Here is a 25429-nt window from a genome sequence, read left to right as displayed (position 1 = left end):
TGTCGTTGTTGTTTAGTCTGCATGATATTGGCATGTTATCCTTATTTTGCTGAGTGTTTTTATTTTTCATTAAGGTATTAGAGAGCTTCAGAGCCTCTCCCACATTTATTCCCCAAGTCTTCTCTGTCCTTTCTACTCATCTCCTATTTAATGCCTCTCATTCTAATAGTACATGGTTTTGAGTTTCATTTATAATTTTATCTTTTTAATGCTCGAGAGAAGCTTGCTAAGGGTTAGGCAGGCGGTGGCGTAGTGGATAAGGTGGTGAGCGTGGATCGGGCAGACGTCCACGCGTAGGTTCGAATCCCACCACGTACAGCCTTAAAATACTTTGCCATTTGTCGAGTGGTTTAAAGTTGCCTACATATCACCATGATATCCAGGTTCTAGGTGGTTACACTCAAGATGAGCTTGGGCGGTAATATGGGTACCACTATAATTAAAATTGCATGCGCCACTAATGGGCGGAAGCTGAACAGCGCTTCCCATACACTCTTCAAGTGTGCCTACAGACGCTATAGGCCTTACCGTAAAAAAAAAAAAAAAAAAAAAAACTAAATATTAAAAAAGGCCCACTTAACCTGCAAGTTTCCTAAAAGATGAGACAGGAATTAGCCAGAAAACAAGCACTTATATCTTTAAGCCTCCGCCTTTAAAGAAGTTAAGTCATAGGAAGATGGAAATACAGAAGGCAGGGAGTTCCAGAGTTTACCAGAGAAAGGTATGAATGATCGAGAATACTTGTTAACTCTTGCATTAGCAGAGGTGGGTGCGTTACTGGATATCGGGTAGTCTGGTACCCCCATGGTACAATAACTTTTATTGTACCATGTGTACCACTCCTCCAGACCTCGAAACGCAGATAGTCTGTACCTGTACTTCCTCGCCTAATTTTTTTTTTTTTTTTCCTCGGTCCGGTACCGCATCTACGCACCTCCGGTACCGTACCCAAAACTATTAAAACGCGCTCGAAAAATCTAGTCCGCACTTCAAAAAATAAAACAAAATATAAGTCAATAATACATCAGAGCTCCATATGTATACTCGTATATTGTTGCGAAGGTGTATTGCAGCAGCCTCCCAGATAGGTACGTGTACCTGTGTGAGTGTGGAGCAGCGTCATAAGAGAGTACATATGGGTAGTACATATGAGTATATATGTGCAGACTTTAGCTAAAGGGTGAGCGAGGTGTTGGTTGCTCGTGTTTATGAAACTCACACGCTGAGCTAGGCCTCCATGACGGAGGAAATGTGACCCCGGAGGTCACGGGGAGATAAGAGTGTGTGTGTGTGTGTGTGTGTGTATGGATGAGGGCACTGGCCAGCCCTGGGATAATTGTCATACGGCCACGCTGCACAAGGCTTTCTTCTTCCTCTCATCCCTATTCTGTCCAACTGTCTAATGCAAGAGTTATCCGAGTACGCTCAATCATTCATCCCCTTTTTTTCTTTTTTATACCATGTGGGCTTTTCACGGGAATTTATGGGCTAAAGGGGATACTTTTTAGGGTACCTCCTATCTTAAAGCCCACCCGCTAGGAAACCGTTGCCCCGAGTGAGGAACCCCAACCTACACTCAGACCGTGAACAGGATTCGAACCCGTGCGCTTGGAGACCTCTATGATCCCAAAGCACGCATGGTTCCACTGTACCACGGCGCCACCACTTTCACTGGTAAACTGTAGAACTCCCTCCCTGCATCTGTATTTCCGAATTCCTACAACTTTTCTTTTTTTAAGAGGGAGGTATCGAAGCATTTGCTCCCCTAATTCTGGCTGACGGTTTTGGCACTTTTTGAACTCTGGAGACCCAGCGCTCAAGTGGGCCTTTTTCTAACTTTCTTTTTTTTTTTGCCCTTGGCTGGCCCTCTTCCCTACGTAAAAAAAAATAAATAAAATAAAATAAATAAATAAATGCATGCATGTGTGAATTACTTGTAGCCAGCATTATTAGGGATATATTGGTAATCAGCGGTTAAGGTAGATAGCGTTACCTAATAAGCTGAAATAGACTCGTAAGGACATTGCCTGGCAGGTGCGACGGCATAGGAGGCGTGGTTTGTGGGGCACTGTGTGGCACCGATGAGGACAGAGGATTAGGGAGTGTAGCGAGAGACCTCGAGGAAACAAGCCGTACTCTGAGGAGCAGTCAGAGAGTGAACGAGAAACGGAGAGACAGTGAAGTGCCTGACGAACTAACAAAGTGTTACCCGTACTTTGTTGCCGCCCCCTGCCCCGTCCTGTGTGCCGCCGCCACCTGTTCCCGGTGACTCGTGTACAGTTGCTGTAATATAAAGAAATAAGGAAGAAGTGTTTCCTTCTCTCCACTCTGTGTGACTGAGCAGAGTGAGAGTGGGTGCTATAGCAGCAGACAGCCAGGCCTGAGAGTATATATATATATATATATATATATATATATATATATATATATATATATATATATATATATATATATATATATATATATATATATATAAAACGAAATGGGGATTATGTATGCTTGCAATCATTGTAATGTATGTACGGTTAGCAGTAACTGGAAGTCATTGTAACATTATTATTATTATTATTATTATTATTATTATCATTATCATCATCATCATTACCGTCATCATCATCATCATCATCTTCACCAGAGAGAGAGGGGGGAGCATGCTTAGACCTGAATGAGTGACGTCACTCAAATGGCAGGAAAATATGCCTGGTAGCACAGACCGCCAAAAACGGCCGAAAGCAATGCTACAGAGTGAGGACTGTCGTTTTTTTTTTTTTTTCTTGAAAACCTCAGGTGCGGAAGTACAGATTCAAAATTTCGCTTTTTCTGCACCCTTCTTAAGTGCGGAGGTATGGACTTAAAATTTCGTCTTTCCCTACATGTCTCAGGTGCAGAGGTAGCTACGGACTTAAAATGTCGCCTCTTCGTACCTGTTACTTCCGCACCTTTGAAAAATTTTCCGCACTTCGGACTTCCGCACCTCGTTTGGTGGTCCGCAGGTACGGAGGAGCGGAGGTGCGGACCGAGGTACGGAAGTGCCCAGCTCTGTGCATTAGAGAGTTGGACAGAATAAGTGTGAGGAAAAAGAAAGCCTTGTGCAGCGAGATCACAGGAGGAGGGAAGGCATGCAGTTAGCATGATCAATAGAGCAGTTAGCATGAAAATAGTAATAAAAGATAGAAAGAGATGCAACATTTCGGCGGTGAGAAAGAGGCTGAAGACAGTCAGTCAAAGGAGGGGAGTTGAAAATTTTTTGATTACATCCTATATAATAAAACTGTGTGAGTGGAACCCCCCTCCCAAACATGCAAAGAGTACTCCGTACAAGGACGGATAAGGCCCTTATAAAGAGTTAGCAATTGGAGGGGTGAGAAAAACTGGTGGAGACGCCGCAGAACGCCTAACTTTATAAAAGCTGTTTTAGCAAGAGATGAAATGTTAAGTTTCCAGTTAAGAATGAGTAAAGGACAGACCGAGAATAGTCAATGTGGAAGAGGAAGACAGTTGAATGTCAATGAAGAAGAGGGGATAGTTGTCTGTTAGGGTGTGTCGAGTTGATAGATGGAGGAATTGAGTTTTTGAGGCACTGGACACTACTAAGTTTTCTCTGCCCCAATCAGAAATCTTAGAAAGATCAGAAGTCAGGCGTTCTGTGGCATCCCTGCGTGATCTGTTGACTTCCTAAAGGATTGGTCTTCTCTGAAAGGACGTGGAAAGATGTCGGGTAGGAGTGGACAGGACAAGAAGTTTGGCTAAGAAGGTCATTAATGAATAATAGAAAGAGAGTGGGTGATAGGACAGAATCCTGAGGAACATCACTATTAATAGATTTAGGAAAACAATGGTCGTCTACCACGGCTGCAATAGAACGGTCGGAAAGGAAACTTGAGATAAAGTTGCAGAGAGAAGAAAAGAAACCTTTAAGAGGACAGTTTTGATATCAAAGCTTTTTGCCAGACTCTATCAAAAGCTTTTGATAGAGTTTAACGCGACAGCAAAAGTTTCACCGAAGTCTCTAAAAGACGATGACCAGGACTTAATTAGGAATGCCAGTAGAGCGACCTTAACGGAAGCCATACTGGCGATCAGACAGAAGAATGTGAAGTGATAGATATTTAAGAATCTTTCTATTGAGGATAGATTCAAAAACTTTAGACAAGCAAGAAATTTAAACTTTTTAGGAACAGGCTGAATGTAGGCAAACTTCCAACAAGAAGGAAAGGTAGAAGTCGATTGACACAGTTGAAAAAGCTTGGCCAGGCAAGGTGCAAGCACAGAAGCAGTTTTTAAGAACAATAGGAGGGACCCCATCAAGTCCATTAGCCTTCCGAGGGTTTAGGCCAGCAAAACCATGGAAAACATCATTACGAAGAACTTTAACAGAAGGCATGAAATAGTCAACTGGAAGAACAGAGGGAGGGACAAGTCCAGAATCATCCAAAGTGGAGTTTTTACCAAAGGTTTGAGAGAAGAGTTCAGATTTAGTAACAGATGAGATGGCAGTGGTGCCATCGGAATGAAATAAGGGAGAGAAAGATGAAGAAGTAAAGTTATTAGAGATGTGCGTTCATCACACAGATATCGGTCTCTGACATGGAAACAGTAATCATTTCAAGGAAAATCTGCATAATGCAGTGGAGACTCAGTACTCAAAATTAATTCATTGCAAATGGCTGTTCGAGCATCAAAAATTTTGACTAATGATACCTATAAATCAGGTAATTTGTTCTAATCGTAGCAAAACCTCAAGTTTATAAAAATTTCAATGTATTATTTTATCATTTTTATTTTTACATACCCTAAATGAAGGCCGGTGATGGATAACTTAAAAGAGGAGGGGAGAAGGGTGGGGAGGCAGTGGGGAATCGTCGGAGGATGAATCACCATCCATGAAAACGTGTTTGTAACTTTTCTCTTGGTGTTATTCTTGTGACTCACTAACACTTGCACTCTCATCAGATTCCTTATTTTCACCACTAATAAGCCTCTTTGGTGCCATCGTAAATTCCTAAATGAAAAACTACTGTCAGAACACAGAAGAACGTAGTTTTTCTCAAGACTGAGGAAGGACTAAGGATGTGCACCGGCATCCGGTATACCAGATTACCGGTATGACACGTACCAGTAATATGGTATCAGAAAGGGACAGTGACGGTTGCGAGAAGGGAGAGGACAGAGCTTTGTATACAACCAAATGTGCGGCCGTTTGATTACCAGATATATTCACCACTAATAAGCCTTTAGTGTTAATGTCAGTTTTATAAATAAAAAGCTACAGACAGAATGTACAATAATGTTATGCTGACAACCGCGGCAGCACAAATGGTGGAGGAAGGAGAGGGAGAAGCAAGGGAACCTTTGTTTACAACCACGTTTATGGGCATTCGACTATCAAGTATTCTTTAGAGTATTAAATCGAATTTTTGCGTTAGAGTATTGAAAAGTTCGACTATTTAGACGTTTGAGTATTGAGTGTCCACTGTACCTCCTCAGGTCTCCCCAATTGGCAGAGGCAAAATGCCAGAGGCACTTCGATCCGCTTTGGGGGATCCTGAGGAGGGATTGGAGAAATAGGAATCGGAGGAGACCAAAGGAGAAGATAGAGTAACAGCATAAGGAGAAGGATTAGAGGTAAGGAAAAGATCAGGAATGTTGGGCGTATCTCTAAGATGGTCAGGAATACGAGTAGGGTGTTGCACCAGTTGCTTTAGGTCATGGAAGATAGCAAAGTTGAAGGTTAGTTCACCAGGATGGTCAGTGAAGGGAGAGGAAAGCCAAAGTTGGTGGTGAACATTGAAATTTCCAAGGATGGAGATCCCCACAAAAGGATAGAGGGACAGGATGTGCTCCACTTTGGAAGTTAAATAGTCAAAGAATTTACCGTAGTCAAAGGAGTTAGGGGAGAGATAGACAGCACAGATAAATTTGATTAGAGAGTGACTATTGAGTCTAAGCCAGAGGGTGGAAAACTCCAAAGATTCGAGAGCGTGGGCACGAGAGCAAGTTAAGTCGTTGTGTACATAGACGCAACATTCAGCTTTTGAACGAAAATGAGGATAAAGAAAGTACGAGTGAACAGGGGTACTGTCAGTTGCCTCAGACAGCTGTGTTTCGGTGAGGAAAAGATGAGGTTTAGTAGAGAAGAGGTGGTGTTCTACAGATTGAAAATTATATCTAAGACAGCGAATGTTGCAGAAGTTATTGAAGAAAAAGTTGAGGGAGGTGTCAGGACATTTTGGGTCGCCACTGTGATAGCAGTCCAACCAGGGGACATTTCTGGTCCCCTCCCCAGAAGGGGACTCCGAGGGTGGATTTAGCGTCGCCATTTTTTTATTTTGAATTTCAAGTGAAGGTGTGTGTGTGTGTGTGTGTGTGTGTGTGTGTGTGTGTAGGTGCATGTAGTTTTCTGTGAATGAGAGTTGTCTTTAGAGGGTAGGCTGTGACTGCCATCTTGAGTTGTTAGAGACAAAGGGAAACGTTCAGCGAGATCACAACTACCTTTAATGGAGAGTTCACAGTATCACCTGAACTAGTGCTATTAGATCTCGCTGGGAGTAGATTATCGTTTCGGTAGGTGTCTACTACATCCTCCTATGTGTATGGTTCTCCTCCTCCTCTTCCTCTTCCTCCTCCTCCTCCTCTTGCTGTTTCTTACTCACTCATTCACTCATTCTCTCACTACGATCTCTTGTCATTACTAAAATCTCAACCAATCGATGCCTCACTCATTCATTGACTCACACTACCTACACCTGCTGCTCCTCCAGTCCTCCTCATCCTCTTTCTCCATCTCTTCCTCTAGCCGTTTCTTACTCATTCACTCATTTTCTAACTACGATCTTTTTGTCACTATTAAAACCTCACCCAATCAACGTCTTACTCACTCACTGACTCATGCTACCCACACCTGCTGCTCCTCACCTTCAGTTCTCTCATAAGGGTGCGCAGGGATGAGTACTTCCTCAGAAGTCGGTACAGCTCGTTGATGAGTGAGTGGTTCTCCTCCAGGATCTGGGAAGTGGTCATACCTGCAACGCAACACAACAGTTATAAGTCTGACCCAGTCCTGAACAACAATATATATTACCTAGTTGGTCATTCATTATGGATAAAGAAGAATATTTGGGTAAGGAATAAGAAAGGTTGGATGGCAGGATATGAAACAGTGCAATGGTTACAGGCAATCTATTTTTGTTTTATCTTACTCAATACTTTTCACTCTTTTCATAATTTAATTTGCTCATCATTGACATTTTCTAATGATCTGTGTGTGTGTGTGTGTGTGTGTGTGTGTGTGTGTGTGTGTGTGTGTGTGTGTGTGTGTGTGTGTGTGTGTGTGTGTGTGTGTGTGTGTGTGTGTGTGTGTGTGTATTTATTTACCTAGTTTTATTTTACAGGAAAAGAACTATGCTCATGCTGTCCTGTCTCTATATCTATATTCATCAACTTGAGCCTTAAAGTCATGAATATTTCTTGCTTGAACCACTGTTTCATCAAAATTACTCATATTTCTATGTTTCTGTTTGGAAAACTACACTTTTTAATGTCTTCTACAAGCGGTCTTTTTCAATTCCATGCAGTATCCTCTTGTATTTTTTGAGTCCCACACCAATAAATCTTGTTTATCAACTTGATCCATCCCCTTCCTTGCCCTGTATATAGCAATTAGGTCTCCTCTTTCTCTCCTCTGTTGCAATGTTGGAAGTTTTAATCTTTTCTCATAAGTTAGGTCTCACGCTTTGAACTAGTTTGGTTATAGCTCTTTGAATCCTATCTATCTTGCATATATCTTTTTTTATTATGTGTTGGCCATAAAAGTGAACCATATTCTAGTTTAGGTCGATTTATGTATTCTATTAGGTTTTTTTTTTTTTTATCATCTCTTCATCTATGTTGGTAAATGCCCGTTCAATTTTTCTTAGTAACTCGTATGTTTCCCCCAACTATATTGTTTTTTTGTGTTTTTCCAGCGATAATTCATAATTCCTTGTAATACCCAGGTCTTTTCCTTCTTTTGTTTTGTTTTTTATTTTAACTCCTTCCATAGTGTAAGATCTTATCTGTCTTTTGCTTTCCCCTACCTAGTTCCATCACTGCACTTTTTTGCATTAAATTCCATTTCCCATTTCATGCTCCACTCATGTATCTTATTTAAGTCTTTCTGTAGCATTTCACAATCCGTCACTTTCCATTCGTTTCAGTAACTTTGTGCTATCTGCAGATAAGCTTATATAATTGTCCACCTCATCTACCATATCATTAATATACACTATGAACATTACTGGGGCCAGGACTGTTCCCTGTGGAACTCCACTTATAACTCTACACCATTTTAATTCTTCACCTTTTATCACTGTTCTCATTTCTCTGTCTTTTAAGAAGTCTGTTATCAAGTTCAATACTTTTCCTTATAAACCACCTATATTTTTTTATTTTCCATAGCAATCTCTGATGCCGTATTTTATCAAAAGCCTTTTTTAGATGCAAGTAGACACAATCTGCCCATCCGTCCCTCTTCTGAATTTATATCTATTGCTCTACAGTAAAAATTCAATCAACTTGTGACACAAGATCTTCCACTTCTAAAACTAAATTCTCATCCAGTTAATACATGTGGCTCTTCTAGCTGTTCCAACCATTTGTCTTTCATTATTTTTTCAGTTATTTTTGCAAACACGCTTGTTACTGCTCTGTAGTTCAGTGGTTCTTCTTTATTACCTCCCTTAAAAATTGGTATAAAATTGGCCCTTTTCCAATCTAGAGGGACTTTTTATTCCTTAAAAGAACATATTATGGTATTATGTAATATTTTAGCCAGCTGTTCATTACATTCCCTCAGAATTCAATTTGACATCATTTACATCCAAGGTTTTCATATTCTTCTTATTTTAAAAGAAAAAGAGTGTGAAGAGTGCAGAAAGACGGCTGTGCTGGACTTTAACAAAAAATTGTGGATATGCCACAAGAAAAGTGCTAAAGGACACAAGAAGAAAATTAAGTGTTCCTGGCAGCAAAGTGTGTTTAAGAATACCTTTTCTGACAATGCGCATATGGACATTGAAACCAAAACTATTTTGGTATTCATGAACGCTTACGTGCGTGAGTGCTTTTCGTACGTATTCGTCAGAAGTGAACTCAAAATTAATGACAAGGGCATTTGTGACTGGATTATTTTTTGCCGAGAGATGCTGATCGAGGGGTGTGTGAAGAGGAATTGACAAATAGGTGGTGCAGGAAAAATTGTTGAAATAGACGAGAGCAAGTTCGAAATAAAAAATATATAACCTCGGGAGGTTAGTGGAAGGACAATGGGTGTTTGCAGTCGCGTCCTCCCCGCTGAATCAGGAGGACGCATTATCACACTCCGCTTGTTTACATGAGTGGCAGTCCCTACAAGCAGAAATCAGAAGTGATTTGGAGGGATCACGCCTACTCAGTGGCTACTGAGGGAGGTCTAGGCCCGTTTTGCCAGCCACAAGTAGGCCTTGAGATTGAAAATAAGCGCCCCTGCCTAGGTCTGTTGGTGTGCGGCGCCACAATAAAGGCCACAACAAAGGGTGAGGTGCACGTGGTCCCAGCACAAAGGACTATGCCCGTCGAGGACGCTGCTGTGGTGGAGGTAGGCGTAGCAGCCCTGGGGGACATGGAGATAGTCGAGGAGCCTCGCCCTGCACCATCTGCCAAGGAAAGACACCAGGGTACTGCTGCTGCTGACCAGTCTTCCCCTCGACATGCAACTGCCCCTGCCTGCTCGGACCGTAAACAAAGACGCCACCTGCTCTTCCCTACTGGCCATGGAAAGACGACCAGTGAGCTGTTCAGCTGGTTTACAGCCCTGCTGAAGCAATACCCAGACTTGGAGCCACTCTACAAGGAGAGACAGAACCAGCCTTATATCACGATTAGCACTGACTCTTTTTTCTATGACACCATGGTGAGTGAGGGCTTCCTGGGCCTTGTTATGGAGCGCCCTGGTGAGGAAAGCACTCACCCTGTCATTATACATGGTGTGGCGACCCACATCAATGTCAATCTTATTGAAGTACCAGCTGGATTTCATGGGCTTAAGAGGAAAATGGTGGGGCAGATGCCAAGGCCTCAACTGTTGGGAGTCGTGACAGGGAAGGTGCCCAGTGAAGTGCATCTCCTGGGCCTTGGACGTCGGCGTGTGGAGCGTTACACGCCAGAACCAAATTTATGTCGACACTGCAGTCGCTGGAAACACAAGGAATGGCATTGCCAGTCTGTCCCCTCGCTGTAGATACTGTGCTGTCCCCTACAAGGCAGCACAGTGCCTGGATAAGATCAAGGAGGGCACCAAAATCCCTCCTCGCTGCTGTAATTGTGGGGGTGACCACAACGACCAATCCATCCTCTGCACTGTCAGGCCTCGGCCCCAAAGGGAGCCTGCCACTGATGAGGTGAGTCGGCTCAGGCTTGTGTTCCGCCAGGCTCCACCTCCCCAGACTAACGCCTGGGCGACGAAGCCCTCCTTCTTGGCCACTGCCCCTCGCCTGTCCCAACTTTTCTGCTCCACCACTGGCACTTCGGCCACACCGGCCGTGTTCCCGCCTTTGCCGCAGCGCACTGCTACAGTGCTCCCTGTACCTCCAAAAACAGTGCCCCAGCCAGGCGTCACTCAGGAACTGCCTGCCAATGACTCCACCAACGGCTAATGGCGGTGGTGAGCGGGCTTGCTGCCAAAGTGGACAACCTTTCTGCAACAGTGTCTGGTCTTAGTAATGAGTTTGCCACCTTTAAGAACCAGCAGCACACAGTATGCAGTGGGACCTCCCCTGTGGCCCCAACCCCATCTCCAGCGAGCGGTGCTCAGTGGGGGCAAGGAGAGCGTGACGTGTGCCAACATAGCTTGTGTGACCCACCCAAGAAAAAGGACAATGCTGCAGGGCAGTGTGCAACTGCAGCTGCACCCTCACCAAGGATGGATACCCCCACCAAGCCAGTCAAGGGAGCCATGCGACAACCCCGGAGCCCATCAGGGATGGCCCCTGCTTCCCCTGCCTCAGAAAGCAAGTCACCTGAGGCAGACTGTGATGAGGATGCCGCAAGAAGAAGCGCTGTTCCAGCCCAAATCCACCCCGGACTGCCAGCTCCAAGCCAGACCAGGGACATCTGATGGCAGCCATACAGATTCTGACAGAGCAGGTTTCTCGCCTGACACAGGATGTACACGGCCTGAAGATACAGATGCAACACCACCTTGATGAACGGTAAGATTTTCCGCACCCTAACATGGAATGTTAATGGTCTACATGCTCGCTTCACTGACCTACACTCTCATGTCCTTCTCCATAAGCCTGACATTATTGCCTTACAGGAGGTAGGGCCACGAGTGCCTGAGCTGCGGGGTTATGCCTCCCACACCCTCAGTTGTGGTGACGGCAGTAGTCGGGAGATGGCCACTTACATTAAACATGGGATTCCAGTTAACTTCATGGAAATGGGGGTCACTGAGGGTATTGAATTTATCACTGTTTGCTTGCACACTTTAGGTGAAACTATTTACTTTGTAAACATGTACATTCATGCTGGTGCCTTAGATATTGCAAACTTTCCTGAATATGTTCTTGAGGAGCAGAGTGTTATCATGGGTGACCTTAATGCCAGGCATAAGGAATTAGGAAGCCATCTCACCACCAATGCCAATGGTGTGCGCTGGAAGGCTTTCCTTGACACCACAAATACACCTGTGCTTACTGGGGAACATGCACCCACACATGTACAAGGAGGCAGACTTGACTATGTAGCCCTTATCAATATGCCAACATATACTGCCGAACCCTTTCTTGTCAGGTTCTTGCTGAGCGACCACTTCACCCTGGAGACAACCCTCCCGGTGCAGTCCGCCCCGGCAGTGTCCAGGAAGCGCTTGATGGTGCCACCATCCAGGATGGTGGGCCTCGTTGTCCATGTGGTGGCATGGTACGCTGCCGTGAAGGGCTCCTTTGCTGATGTAGAGGCACTGTACAGTGTACAACGGACTCCTGCACACCATCGAGGGCTTCATCGCGACTTCAAGGGTTCTGGCAAAAGCCCATGCTCCACGCCACTGGACTTACACTACTGACCCTGTGATTCTGAACTGCCAACAGACACTCGCTACCTACCAGAGACGTTGGCAGCTCAACCCTGTAGACACAGAGTCACGGAATGCCATAATTACCGTGGCTCAACACCTCACAGATCTGCGGCAGCAGGAAAGGAAGAAGTACTGGGTCTCCTTCCTGGACCGGGTGCGCAGGACCCGGTCCCTCCGGGAGGTGTGGCACCATGTCAATAGCGTCCAGGGCAAGTCCAGGTGACAGGTGTGTGACTCTGATTCTGCAGGCAGGACAAGAGAACTCATCTTGTTGTGGAAGGAATACTCATCTTTCTCTGGCCTTGCTGTGCAACACCAGGAGGAGCTCGATCAGCAAAGACCACAAAGGATGGAGTTGATTCGCCACAGTATTTCTCTGCTGGATGACACATGTGTGCCTATCACGCATGACGAGCTCCTCTCAGCAGTCAAGTTGGGCAAGTCAACAGCTCCTGTCAAGGATGGCATCACTTATGATATCCTCAATGCTCTCCTGGAGGTAAAGGCAGACAACCCTATCTTGGATTTATTTAACATGTCTCTCATTGCAGGTAAGCTTCCCCACTCTTGGAAAACAGCCATTATCATCCCAGTCCCCAAAGGTGATGGCACCTTTTGCCCTATTTTCCTCACCAGCTGTCTGTGTAAGATGCTGGAACGGATAATATTAAACAGGCTTATACATAAGGTGGGCCATGTATATGGCTTCCTAAAAGGTCACTCTACAAGTCATTGTTTGTTGAGTGTCTTATAATATATAGATAAGGATGCTACCTGCAGAGCTTTCATCGATCTCAAGGGTGCCTTTGATAGGGCCAACATAGATGTTATTTTGGAGGAACTCATTCTCAAAGGTGTCAAAGGTAGATTATTAGGATGAATTAGGGACTATTTGTACAATAGAACAGTGCAGGTTTGGTTTCAAGGTGCAGTTTCCTCTGAGGAAGTCTTTGAGCATGGAACACCACAGGGTGGAGTCCTTAGTTCAATGCTTTTCAATGTTTTAATGGGCAAAATTGCGTGCTGTTCCTTTCCGCAGGACACCCAGGTCCTCATCTATGCTGATGACATACTCCTCCAATGCCCCACACCCAGGGTTCTCCAGTTAGCTTTGTCACAACTGGCAGCGTTTTGTCTCCAAATGGGACTAGTGATTAATGAATGTAAAACAAAATTTAAAGCTAAAGGGAAGGTCTTTCGACCGTCCACTGTAAACAATGTTCCCATCTCTAGAGTTCATATACACAAGTACCTGGGTGTTCAGATGAGCTTCAGGAACCATCCCCTATGTTCGAGACCTTTGTCTGCCATGGCTAGCACCGCTTCAGCTGCTCGCAAACAGGGGCCTGGGGGCTGGCATTCCAGTCCTAAGAATGTTCTATATAACCGTCATACGGTCCCTCATTGATTATGCTGCCCCCTGCTTTAATACAGTTTAGTGCCACTCAACTCCGTCCCCTGGAGCTTGTTCAGAAAGAAGCTATGCTGATAATCTTGGGATCCCCCAGGACTGCACGGATTGAAGTCCTCAGAGCTAAACTACACCTGCCAAGTATTATGTGTAGGATACAGGAAATTACTTGTCACACAGTTATTCGAATGCTATGCATGGGCTCAAACTCACTAAAGGGATCGCTGACCCCCTGTATCATGATCCTTGGACTCCTACAACACCTTACCTCAGGAAGATCTTGGGAGTACTAACAAGTGTAGGTGTAGCCGAGGCCTGTATTAACATTGTTATGTCAACGCTCCAACCCGCCTGGAACCCTCACCGTGTCAGTGTTGATATTCACTCTCTGCATCAGCCCAAGAGGGACTGGCTCCCTCATGTGCTGCAAGACATGTTCATGACTAAATTGTCGAAATACCCACACGTTCAGGGTATTCATGTTTATTGTGATGGGTCAGTCAATGGTAGTATGTCTGGAACGGCTATTCATCTGTGACTACATCTTTGCCAATCTCTACACTGACATTGAGGTTTCCAGACGGCTCCCTTTACAAATGTCTTCCACTAGAGCAGAACTGTATGCTGTACTGGAGGCACTCCATATTGTGGCGCCTCTCCATAAGAATGTTTATTTCTTTATTGACAGTCAGGCTGCATTGTATGCTCTTCAATCCACCTCCCCCATGGACTGTGATCTTGTTAATAAGTGTCTTGATTTCATCCACGCTCTAGAAGGTGCTGGTGCCACGGTCCATTTCACCTGGATACCCTATCATGTGGGTATCCCGCTAAATGAAAAAGCAGACCGCCTTGCTCATTGTGCCCTCCAAGATGACACAGTGGACCCTGGCAGTGAGCACACTCTAGGTTATGTTAAGAATAGCATTAAGGACTTTGTACATAGTAGCATTAGTGATCAGTTGGAACTTTGTTGCCATAGGGGCAGTACCACTAGTCTTCACTATGCACGTGTCTCCCAGAGCTGTGCTTACACCTATGGGAGACACTGCATCACACGACAGGGTGGCAATGAGGCTCAGATTAGGCTACAAATACTTTTGGGAAGTCAGTGCTTCTTCTGGTGTGTGTTGTGTGTTGTGTGCTGCACCAAGGGGACACACTCTGCGTCACTATATCATGGAATGTCCTCTCATTGCTAAATTTAGACCACAAGGTCAACATGACTTGTATAGCCTCATTGACCATATCCTAGACTCAACCATCCTCAGGGATATACTCAGGGAATATCCTCAGTTTGCTCACAGACTGTAGGATGTTTAGGCAATAAGGGGCCACCGTGGTACAATGGAACCATACATGCTTTGGGGTCCGAGGGGTTTCCAAGCGCACGGGTTCGAATCCTGTCCACGGTCCGAGTGTAGGTTGGGCTTCCTTACTCGGGGCAATGGTTTCCTAGCGGGTGGGCTTTGAGATAGGAGGTACCCCAAAAAGTATGCCATTAGCCCATAAATTCCCATGAAAAGCCCACATGGTATAAATGAAAAAAAAAGGTGTGCAATATCTGTATTTATTTATTTAAGTACTTGTATTCTTGTAATGTATACTCTCTATATATTTTTGATATTTTAACCTTAAGTCTTTGCCCTAGGGGTGGGTGGCAAGGTCCATCCTCCTCCTTTTTTTTTTTTTATACCATGTGGGGTTTTCACGGGAATTTACGAGCTAAAGGGGATACTTTTAGGGGTACCTCCTATCTCAAAGCCCACCCGCTAGGGTGTATCAATCAATCAATCAGTGGGTGTTTGGCGGCGTGTATCGAGAGAGTCGTGAGTGTTTCATGGTTCCCCTTGCGCAGCGAGACAGCAGTACGGTCCTTGCCGTTATTAAAGATCGTATTCTCGTTGGTACCACCACCATTTCCGATTACTGGAAAGCTTATACAGTAATTGCTTAGAGGACGAAGGTTACCAACACCTAACCGTGAACCACTCTGTCAACTTTATGGACCCAAACAACAGAGTCATGAACACAAACATCGAGCAGTTGTGGAGGGAGGCAAAAAAGTAAAGTGCCTCTCTATGGTCGGAGGAAGAAGCACTTCGCAGGCTACCTAGCAAGGTCAATGTTTTTTATGGCCACTCCAGACCCCGACAAGCGTTTGCACGTGTTTCTTCAAGAGGCCACATCTTTATATAATCACTACACTCCAAACCGCTCAGACGTCACACCTGCCGCCGCCTCCATTTCTTCGTAATTTTGTGAGTATTTTGGCAAGCCGTTGTATATTCGGACATTTCAGTATTTGAAAAAGTTGGTGTTATTTGATCCCTGCGCTGGATGAGGCAATGCAAATAATACATAACACAGCACACAATTTTATTTTTGGATTGTCATCCCTCCTCAGCCCCAACAAGCTTGGGGGCCTGTGGGGAATCGGTGTTCTTTTTCTGGGGGGGAAGGCATATATGGACGTTGAAAAATATAGGAAAATTTCCTGAGAATTTAAAAAAATCTAGGGAAATTTCGTTAGTCAACGAAATTCACTATAGTCCGACTCAAATATGAAGGCCGCTGAGGGTGGGGGGAAGACCTATCGGGGATTCCCCGGCTGCGGCGTCGCCAAACGTCGCAGCCCCAATTATAGGATTAACACTGAAGTGTGGAGAAACGCCCATCTCTCCCTCTCTCTCTCATTCTCTCTCTCTCTCTCTCTCTCTCTCTCTCTCTCTCTCTCTCTCTCTCTCTCTCTCTCTCTCTCTGGCTTGATACTACTTCCTCCTGTTTCTTATTACTATATAGTTTTCTCATGCACGTGTGTGTGTGTGTGTGTGTGTGTGTGTGTGTGTGTGTGTGTGTGTGTGTGTGTATAATCCTGCTTGCGCGAGTCTTTCAACAGTTTACGTATTGGTTCTCCTGTGACGCGGCATACATACACACACACACACACACACACACACACACACACACACACACACTCTCTCTCTCTCTCTCTCTCTCTCTCTCTCTCTCTCTCTCTCTCTCTCTCTCTCTCTCTCTCTCTAAAATAGACAAGTAGACATGCATCTTTTTTGTTGTTTTATTTTACTCTTTTTCCACACCACCAATGAGGTAAGAGTTAAGGTGCGTTATTTTTATAGAGGTTTTACCCTGTAGGCATAATTCTCTCTCAGCTATTTAATCAGACAGTTCTTCGTCAGAAGTGTCCTCCACATTGATAGTAAAAGAATCCTCTGAGCAGAACTTGTTGACGCTGTAAATAATTATTTTTCTCGACTATGAAGGTTGCGATGGCGAGTAGCGCGGACGAGATATTCACCTTCCATCCTGAGCGACAGGGACGGGAGGAGTGACTCGATTTGACCTGGGGATTATCAGCGGTCAGGAAGGTTGACCTCACCCATGTCCAACCTTGAAAAGTAGCAACGCTGGAGAGTAGTGGTGCTACATATTGTGGTATCTATACAAAATCATTGTCTTCATTACACTAAAACAATATTCAAAGCTCTCTATACATCCTTATTAAAAATTTAGAGGAATACACTTTTATGACGGTTCATTAAGATGTAAGATAATAATGAGATCGAAACATGTGCTACGATGCTTGGCGACGCCGCAGCCGGGGAATCCCCGTTAGGTCTCCCCCACTCCCCTCAGCGGCCTTCATATTTCAGTCGGACTATAAATGCAGCAAAACAATGGTATTCTAGCGGCGGGGGTGTTTCATGTAAGGTTTCGTGAGAATAATATCCTAGCGGGGATCCAGGGGGGCTTAGTTTCCCAGTTAGGATAGGTTAGGTTAGGTTGGTTTGGTTACGTTAGGTTAGGTTAGGTTGTTAAGTTAGTTTAGGTTCGGGAATTTCCTTGACTTTAAGGAAATTTCCCTTGATTTTCAAAGTCTAGGGAAACTTCCCTAGATTTTTCTGTCTAAGCCAATTTCCCTAGATTTTTCAAAGTACATATATCATTCAAATATGCCTCCACCCCTCTAAAACACCCAATTCCCTAGAGGCCCCCAAGCTTGTTGGGACTGGGGAGGGATGACATAAAAATATATATAAGGTGCTATTGGTAAGATTTATCTTTTTTTTTTCTTTGCCTCTTTTATAAGTTCATTTTGTTTCTCTCCTTATTTATGTCCCGTTTTATCCAAATTTTCTTGTATTGTTATGTCTTGCCAAGTTTCCATGTGCTCTAAACTCTTTCTCCCTTTGTATATTTTCCTCGTCAGTATACTTCTTCAACTTCGCTTACCCAATCATCACCTTCTCCCTGAACACTTCTTACAACATCTGCTACTTTTTTGTATTTTTTTCTCCCTCTTGGATTTAACAGGGTCTTTTCTTCATTCAAACCAAAGATAACTATACTTTTCTTCTTATACACTGTATCCCATACCATCGATTCCTTTTGTTTGATTACCTTCACTACCTCTTGGGTTAATTAAGTCTACCTTTTCTTCTATTGGGTTTCCAAGATTTCTTTAAAACTAACTTTTCTTCCTCGTTTTCTTTTTTCTCCATTCGAGAAGTTCACTTTTAATTTCTATCACTTCATTTTCATGTATCATTACTTTTTTCCTTCTTTTATTTTTCCTTTAATTCTGCACACTGGGTTTTCAGAACTGTTTTCCTCTTCCATTTCATGTTGCCTTTTTCTCCAGTTTTATCACTCACCATTAGGTTTACTTCTCTGTGATGCATTTTTACATACTGTTCCTTGTTAATATCATCACTAGCTAAATCCTTGGAATGGTGATCCCTTCTCTTTCCTACCATTCAAAGCAAAAGCCATTTCTTTAATTTCTTTAATGCTTACCCCTTTCGAAGACCTTTTTTTCTATATGGAGATAGGACTAGCATTAAAACACAGTCCTATATCCTTATAATACATTCTAGATATGCAGGATGGTGTGTGTGTGTGTGTGTGTGTGTGTGTGTGTGTGTGTGTGTGTGTGTGTGTGTGTGTGTGTGTGTATTTACCTAGTTGTATTGTACTGGATTAGAGCGGGGCTCATAGTTTCCAATTTCCGTGACTACATTTATTCATTTTTTTCTTTAAAGTTATGCACATTATGTGCTGTAACAACTTATCACTCAATGTATTTCATTTTTCCACCGTTCTATATGGAAAACTGTATTTTCCAATATCCTTCACACACTGCCTCATCCTAATCTTCTTTACATGACCTCTTGTCCTATCTCCTGTCACCAGCACCAGGTCGTCCTTGTCTATCTTTTTCAATGCCATTGACTTTCTTGTACATTGTTATTAGGTCTCCTCGTTCTCTTCTATCTTGTAAGGTTGCCAGTCCCATTTCCTTCAGCTTTCTTCATATGTTAGATCCTTTAGTTCTAGCACCATCTTTGTAGCAATCTTCTGAATCGTTCTTATCTTCTTATATCTTTTTCTGTGCTTGAGACCACACTACTGCTGCACGTTCCAGCTTGGAACGTATCATGCTAATGATAATTTTTTTCTCCTGTAGCAGCAAACAGTCCTTACAGGTTTTATTAGTCTTAGCAATTTTGCATCACCGGCAAACAAATTAATATAACTCTTGACCACATTTTGAATGTCAGTTACATATTTTTTTTTATTTTTTTTTTTTTTTTACGTAGGGAAGAGGGCCAGCCAAGGGCAAAAAAAAGAAAGTTAGAAAAAGGCCCACTTGAGCGCTGGCTCTCCAAAGACTTCAAAAAGTGCCAAAACCGTCAGCCAGAATTAGGGGAGCAAATGCCTCGATACCTCCCTCTTAAAAGAAGACAAGTTGTAGGAATTCGGAAATACAGATGCAGGGAGGGAGTTCCAGAGTTTACCAGTGAAAGGGATGAATGATTGAGGCTGAAGACAGTTAGTTAGAGGAGGGGAGTTGAGACGAAGAGCTTTCGATTCCACCCTATCAAGCAAAGCTGTGTGACTGGAACACCCCCAAACATGCGAAGAGTACTCCATACAGGAACGGATAAGGCCCTTATACAGAGTAAGCAGTTGGAGGGGCGAGAAAAACTGTCGGAGACGCCTCAGAACACCTAATTTCATAGAAGCTGTTTTAGCAAGAGATGAGATGTGAAGTTTCCAGTTAAGATTATGAGCAAAGGACAGACCAAGGATATTCATTGTGGAAGAGGGAGACAACCACTTGAGTGTCATTGAAGAAGAGGGGATAGTTGTCTGGAAGGTTGTGTCGAGTTGATAGATGGAGGAATTGAGTTTTGAGGCATTGAAAACTACTAGATTTTCTCTGCCCCAATCAGAAATCTTAGAAAGATCGGAAGTCAGGCGTTCCGTGACGTCCCCGCGTGATCTATTGATTTCCTGAAAGGTTGGACGTCTCTGAAAGGACGTGGAAAGATGTAGGGTGGTATCATCAGCGTAGGAGTGGATAGGGCAAGAAGTTTGGTTAAGAAGGTCATTAATGAATAATAGAAAGAGAGTGGGTGACAGGACAGAACACTGAGGAACACCGCTATTAATAGGTTTAGGAGAAGAACAGTAGCCGTCTACCAAAGCAGCGATAGAGCGGTCGGAAAGGAAACTTGTGATAAAGTTGCAGAGAGAAGGATAGAAGCCGTATACCTAGTGTGACCCCAACGACGACGCCACAGCCAAAGCACGGGTCCAGATGCGGCCCACACATGCGCGGCGCGTCCCCTCTGGAGCCCGAAGTGAATAAAAATCGGTAGTCTTGGCTGGCAGCCTCCTTCTCCCTTTCTTCTGGCGCGACACAATACATGTTCCCAGAGTTCCTTTTTCCTTTCTTCTGGTGAGACCCAGTGCACATTCTCAGTTCTAGCGTGACATATTACACCGTCCCCGGAAGTCCCCCCTATCCTTCCTTCCCTAGCTGCCGGACTTGCCTGACTGATGCTCCCGCACACACCCTGCCTGCAATCACCGTGTGCGGTCTCAAGCTCATCGCGTTACTTCCGCCGTCACCAGAAGCATGAGGGGAGTGCTCTGGGACCTGCCTGATTGACACTGCTTCACACGCCTTGCCTACGGTTGTCGTGTGTCGTCACAACCTCATCGAGAGAGAAATGTTCTGGGACCCAGGAGCTCGCCAAACCGCACCCTGCCGCTTGGCCACTTGTACCGCTCTCCTCCCATCACCCACGGGGCGAGAGCCACCCTAAACCGGTTTCGCAGTGGTGGGAAATCTGTTCCTGCCAGGCTACCTACCATACACCTAGTATAGACTGAACTGTACATACTTGAGGGAAAAACCACACTCAGCCTCTTAACACTTAGAACATAACGGGAGCTAACACTGACCCTTGTGGCACTCCACTTGTTACTTTAGCCCAAGATGAGTATGTATCTCTGATCACAGCTCTCTTCTCTCTGTCCTTCAAATAATCCCTTATCCAATCTAACAAAGTCCGTCTAGTCCTCTTATGTTCTTTAACTTCCAAAGTAGTCTGCCGTGAGGGACTTTATCAAAAGTCTTTTTTATGTCCAGGTATACTGTGTCCACCCATCCATCTCTGTATTTACCTAGTTGTATTGTACTGGGTTTGTGCGGGGCTAATAGTGTCCTGTCTCAATGTCTACATTTATCCAATTTTTCTTTAGAATTATGCACATTATGTGCTGTAACAACTTATCACCCAATGCATTCCACATATCCACCGTTCTATATGTAAAACTGTATTTTCCAATATCCTTCACACACTGCCTCATCCTAATCTTTTCTACATGTCCTCTTGTCCTTTATCTTCTTCTGTCACCACCACCTTCCTTGTTTATCTTTTTCAATGCCACTGACTATCTTGTACATTGTTATTAAGTCGTCTCGTTCTCTTCTATCTTGTAAGGTTGGCAGTTCCATTTCCTTCAGCCTTTCTTCATATGTTAGGTTCTTTAGTTCTAGCACCGTCTTTGTAAGCAATCTACTGAATCCCTTCTAATCTTCCTGTATCTTTTTTTAGAGCTCGGAGACCACACCGCAGCTGCATTTTCCAGCTTTGGACGTATCATGTTTGTGATATTTTTTTTTCATCATATCTTTGTCCATGAATTGAAATGCCACTTTTATATTAATCAACATTTTATATGATAATCCAAATATCTTGCTTCTGTATTTTTGGGGGGCTCAGATTTTCCTGTATAATCTACTCCCAGATCTTTTTCCTCTTTAGTCTTCATTATTTGTTCCTCTCCCATCAGATAATTCCATACCAGTCTTTTCTTACTCTTTCCTAGTTCCACTGCGTGACGTTTCTTGGCATTGGAGGAGGTAGTAGACACCTACCGAAACGATAACTTACTCCCAGCGAGTTCTAATAGCACATGTTCAGGGGGTGCTCTGAACCTTCCATCAAAGCTAGTTGTGATCTCGCTGAACGTTTCCCTTTGTGTCTCACAACTCAAGGGGGCAGTCATATTTTGCCCTCTAAAGACAACTCTCCTTCTTCACACAAAACTACATGCACTTACGTGTATACACCCTTCACTTGAAAATCAAAATTTAAATGAAAAATGGGTACTCCAATTTACCATGCCTCGGAGTCCCCTTCTGTGGAGGGGACCAAAAATGTCCCCAGATTGGATGCCTCTCTCATTGACGACCACAAATGCCTTGACACCTCCCTCAACTTTTTCTACATTAACTTCAGCAACATTCGTGGCCTTAGATCCAATTTTCAATGTGGAACACCACCTCTCCTCTGCTAAACGTCATCTTCTTTTCCTCACCGAAAAACAGCTGTCTGAGGCAACTGACAGTGGCCCATTCTCCGTTCCCTCCTACTTTCTCTATTCTCATTTCGGTTCCAAAGCTGGATGTTGCGTCTATGTACGCAACGATTTAACTTGCTCTCGTGCCCAAGCTCTTGAATCTTCCGAGTTTTCCACCATCTGGCTTCGACTCAACAGACAATATCTAACTGAATTCATCTGTGCTGTCTCTCTCCCCTAACTCATCTGACTATAGTAAATTCTTCGACTATTTAACCTCCAAAGTGGAGCACATTCTGTCCCTCTACCCTTTCGCAGAGATTTCCATTCTTGAAGATTTCAATGTTCACCACCAGCTTTGGCTTTCATCTCCCTTCACTGACCATCATGGTGAACTAGTCTTTAACTTTGCTATCTTCCATGACCTAGAGCAACTGGTGCAACACCCTACTCGTATTCCTGATCGTCTTGGAGACACGCCCAGCATTCTTGATCTCTTCCTCACCTCTAACCCTTCTACTTATGCTGTCACCCTTTCATCTCCGTTGGGCTCCTCCGATCACAATCTCATTTCTGTATTTTGTCCTATTTCTCCAATCCCTCCACAGGATCCCCCAAAGCGAGGGTACCTCTGGCGTTATGCCTCTGCCAGCTGGGGAGACCTGAGGAGGTATTATGCTGATTTTCCCTGGAATGATTACTGTTTCCATGTCAGAGACCCATCTCTTTGTGTTGAACGCATAACAGAGGTGATAGTATCTGGCATGGAGGCGTACATTTATCATTCTTTCTCTCAACCTTCTAAACCTTGGTTTAACACAGACTGTTCTCGTGCTATACATAATAGAGAGGTTGTCCACAAAAGGTACTTGAGCCTTCCATCTCCTGAATCTCAAGCACTTTATATATCTGCCCAGAATCATGCAAAGTCTGTTCTTCAACTTGCCAAACACTCCTTCATAAGCAGAAAATGTCAAAATCTTTCAGACTCAAACTCCTCACGAGACTTCTGGCATTTAGCCAAAAACATCTCCAATAACTTCACTTCTTCATCTTTCCCTCCTTTATTTCATCCTGATGGCACCACTGCCGTCTCTTCTTTCTCTAAAGCTGAACTCTTCTCTCAAACCTTTGCTCACAACTCCACCTTGGTTGATTCTGGGCTTGTCCCTCCCTCTTCTCCTCCCTCTGACTATTTCATGTGTACAATTCAAATTCTTCGTAATGATGTTTTCCATGCCCTCGCTTATGGACCTGATGGGATCCCTCTTATTGTTCTCAAATACTGTGTTTCCGTGCTTACACCTTGCCTGCCCAAACTCTTTCAACTTTGTCTATCGACTTCTACCTTTCCTTCTTGCTGGAAGTATGCCTACATTCAGCCAGTTCCTAAAAAACGGTGACCGTTCTAATCCCTCAAACTACCGTCCTATAGCTTTAATCTCTTGCTTGTCTAAAGTTTTTTAATCTATCCTGAATAGGAAGATTCTCACACATCTGTCACTTCACAATCTTCTGTCTGATCGCCAGTATGGCTTCCGTCAATGTCGCTCTACTGGTGATCTTCTGGCTTTCCTTACTGAGTCATGGTCATCCTCTTTTAGAGATTTCGGTGAAACTTTTGCTGTAGCGTTAGACATATCAAAAGCTTTTGATAGAGTCTGGCTTTGATTTCAAAACTGCCCTCCTACGGCTTCTATCCTTCTCTCTGCAACTTTATTTCAAGTTTCCTTTCCGACCGTTCTATTGCTGCTGTGGTAGACGGCCACTGTTCTTCTCCTAAATCTCTTAATAGTGGAGTTCCTCATGGTTCTCTCCTGTCACCCACTCTCTATTATTCACTAATGACCTTCTTAACTAAACTTCCTGCCCTATCCATACCTCCGCTGATGATACCACCCTACATTTTTCCACGTCCTTTCAGAGACGACCAACCCTTCAGGAAGTCAACAGATCACGCAGGGACGCCACAGAACGCCTGACTTCTGATCTTTCTAAGATTTCTGATTGGGGCAGAAAAAATCTAGTAGTTTTCAATGCCTCAAAAACTCAATTCCTCCATCTATCTAATCGACACAACCTTCCAGACAATTATCCCCTCGTCTTCAATGACACTCAACTGTCTTCCTCTTCCACAATGAATATCCTCGGTCTGTCCTTTACTCAAAATCTGAACTGGAAACTTCACATCTCATCTCTTGCTAAAACAGCTTCTATGAAGTTAGGCGTTCTGAAGCGTCTCCGCCAGTTTTTCTCACCCCTCCAACTGTTTACTCTATATAGGAGCTTTATCCACCCCTGTATGGAGTACTGTTCGCATGTTTGGGGGGTTCCAGTCACACAGTTTTACTAGATAGGGTGGAATCAAAAGCTTTTCGTCTCATCAACTCCCCTCCTATGACTAACTGTCTTCAGCCTCTTTCTCACCGCTGAAATGTTGCATCTCTTTCTATCTTTTATCTCTATTTTCATGCTAACTGTTCTACTGATCTTGCTAACTGCATGCCTCCTCCTCTCCTGCGGCCTCTCATCCCTATTATGTTCAACTCTAATGCAAAAGTTACCCAGTACTCTCAATCATTTATACCTTTCACTGGTAAACTCTGGAACTCCCTACCTGCATCTGTATTTCCGACTTCCTACGACTTGTCTTCTTTTAAGAGGGAGGTATCCATGCATTTGCTCCCTAATTTTGGCTGACACTTTTTTCTTTGTGGAGAGACAGCACTCAAGTGGGCCTTTTTTTTATGCTTTTTTTTTTTTTTTTTTTTTTTTTTTGCCCTTGGCTGGTTCTCTTCCCTTCATAAAAAAAAAAATTTTCAACTACAATTTCCACTTCTTACTCCATTCGTAGATTTTGTTCATATCTTCCTGTAACAGCAGACAGTCCTCCCTGGTTTTGATAACTCTTAGTAGCTTTGTATCATCAGCAAATAAATTAATATAATTGTTTAACCCATTGTGAATGTAGTTTACATAAATCTGAAACATAATGGGGTGTAACACTGACCCTTGTGGCATTTACCCTAAGATGAGCACATATCTCTGATCACAGTTCTCATCTCCCTGGCCTTCAAATAATCCCTTGTCCATTCTAGCAAAGTTCCTCACAGTCCTCCTATGTTCTTTAGTTTCCAAAGTAGTCTTCCTTGAAGGACTTTATCAAAAGCCTTTTTTATTTCCATGTATACTGTGTCCACCCATCCATCTCTGCTTTCCAGTCCTTCTATTACTCTTGAGTAGAC

At 43.8% G+C, this 25429-nt stretch overlaps 1 protein-coding gene across 1 annotated transcript; it reads left to right on the top strand.

The window, feature by feature from the left end:
• Positions 1–10669: 10669 nt before the first annotated feature.
• On the top strand, positions 10670–11131 carry LOC123513267 (predicted GPI-anchored protein 58). The gene has a single exon (XM_045270337.1). It carries the CDS (start codon positions 10670–10672, stop codon positions 11129–11131), a length of 462 nt encoding a protein of 153 aa, XP_045126272.1.
• The last annotated feature ends 14298 nt before the right edge of the window (positions 11132–25429 follow it).

This window comes from Portunus trituberculatus, chromosome 35 (genome assembly GCF_017591435.1).
Source record: "Portunus trituberculatus isolate SZX2019 chromosome 35, ASM1759143v1, whole genome shotgun sequence".
Taxonomy (NCBI): domain Eukaryota; kingdom Metazoa; phylum Arthropoda; class Malacostraca; order Decapoda; family Portunidae; genus Portunus; species Portunus trituberculatus.
This window is presented reverse-complemented; position numbering and strand designations above follow the sequence as displayed.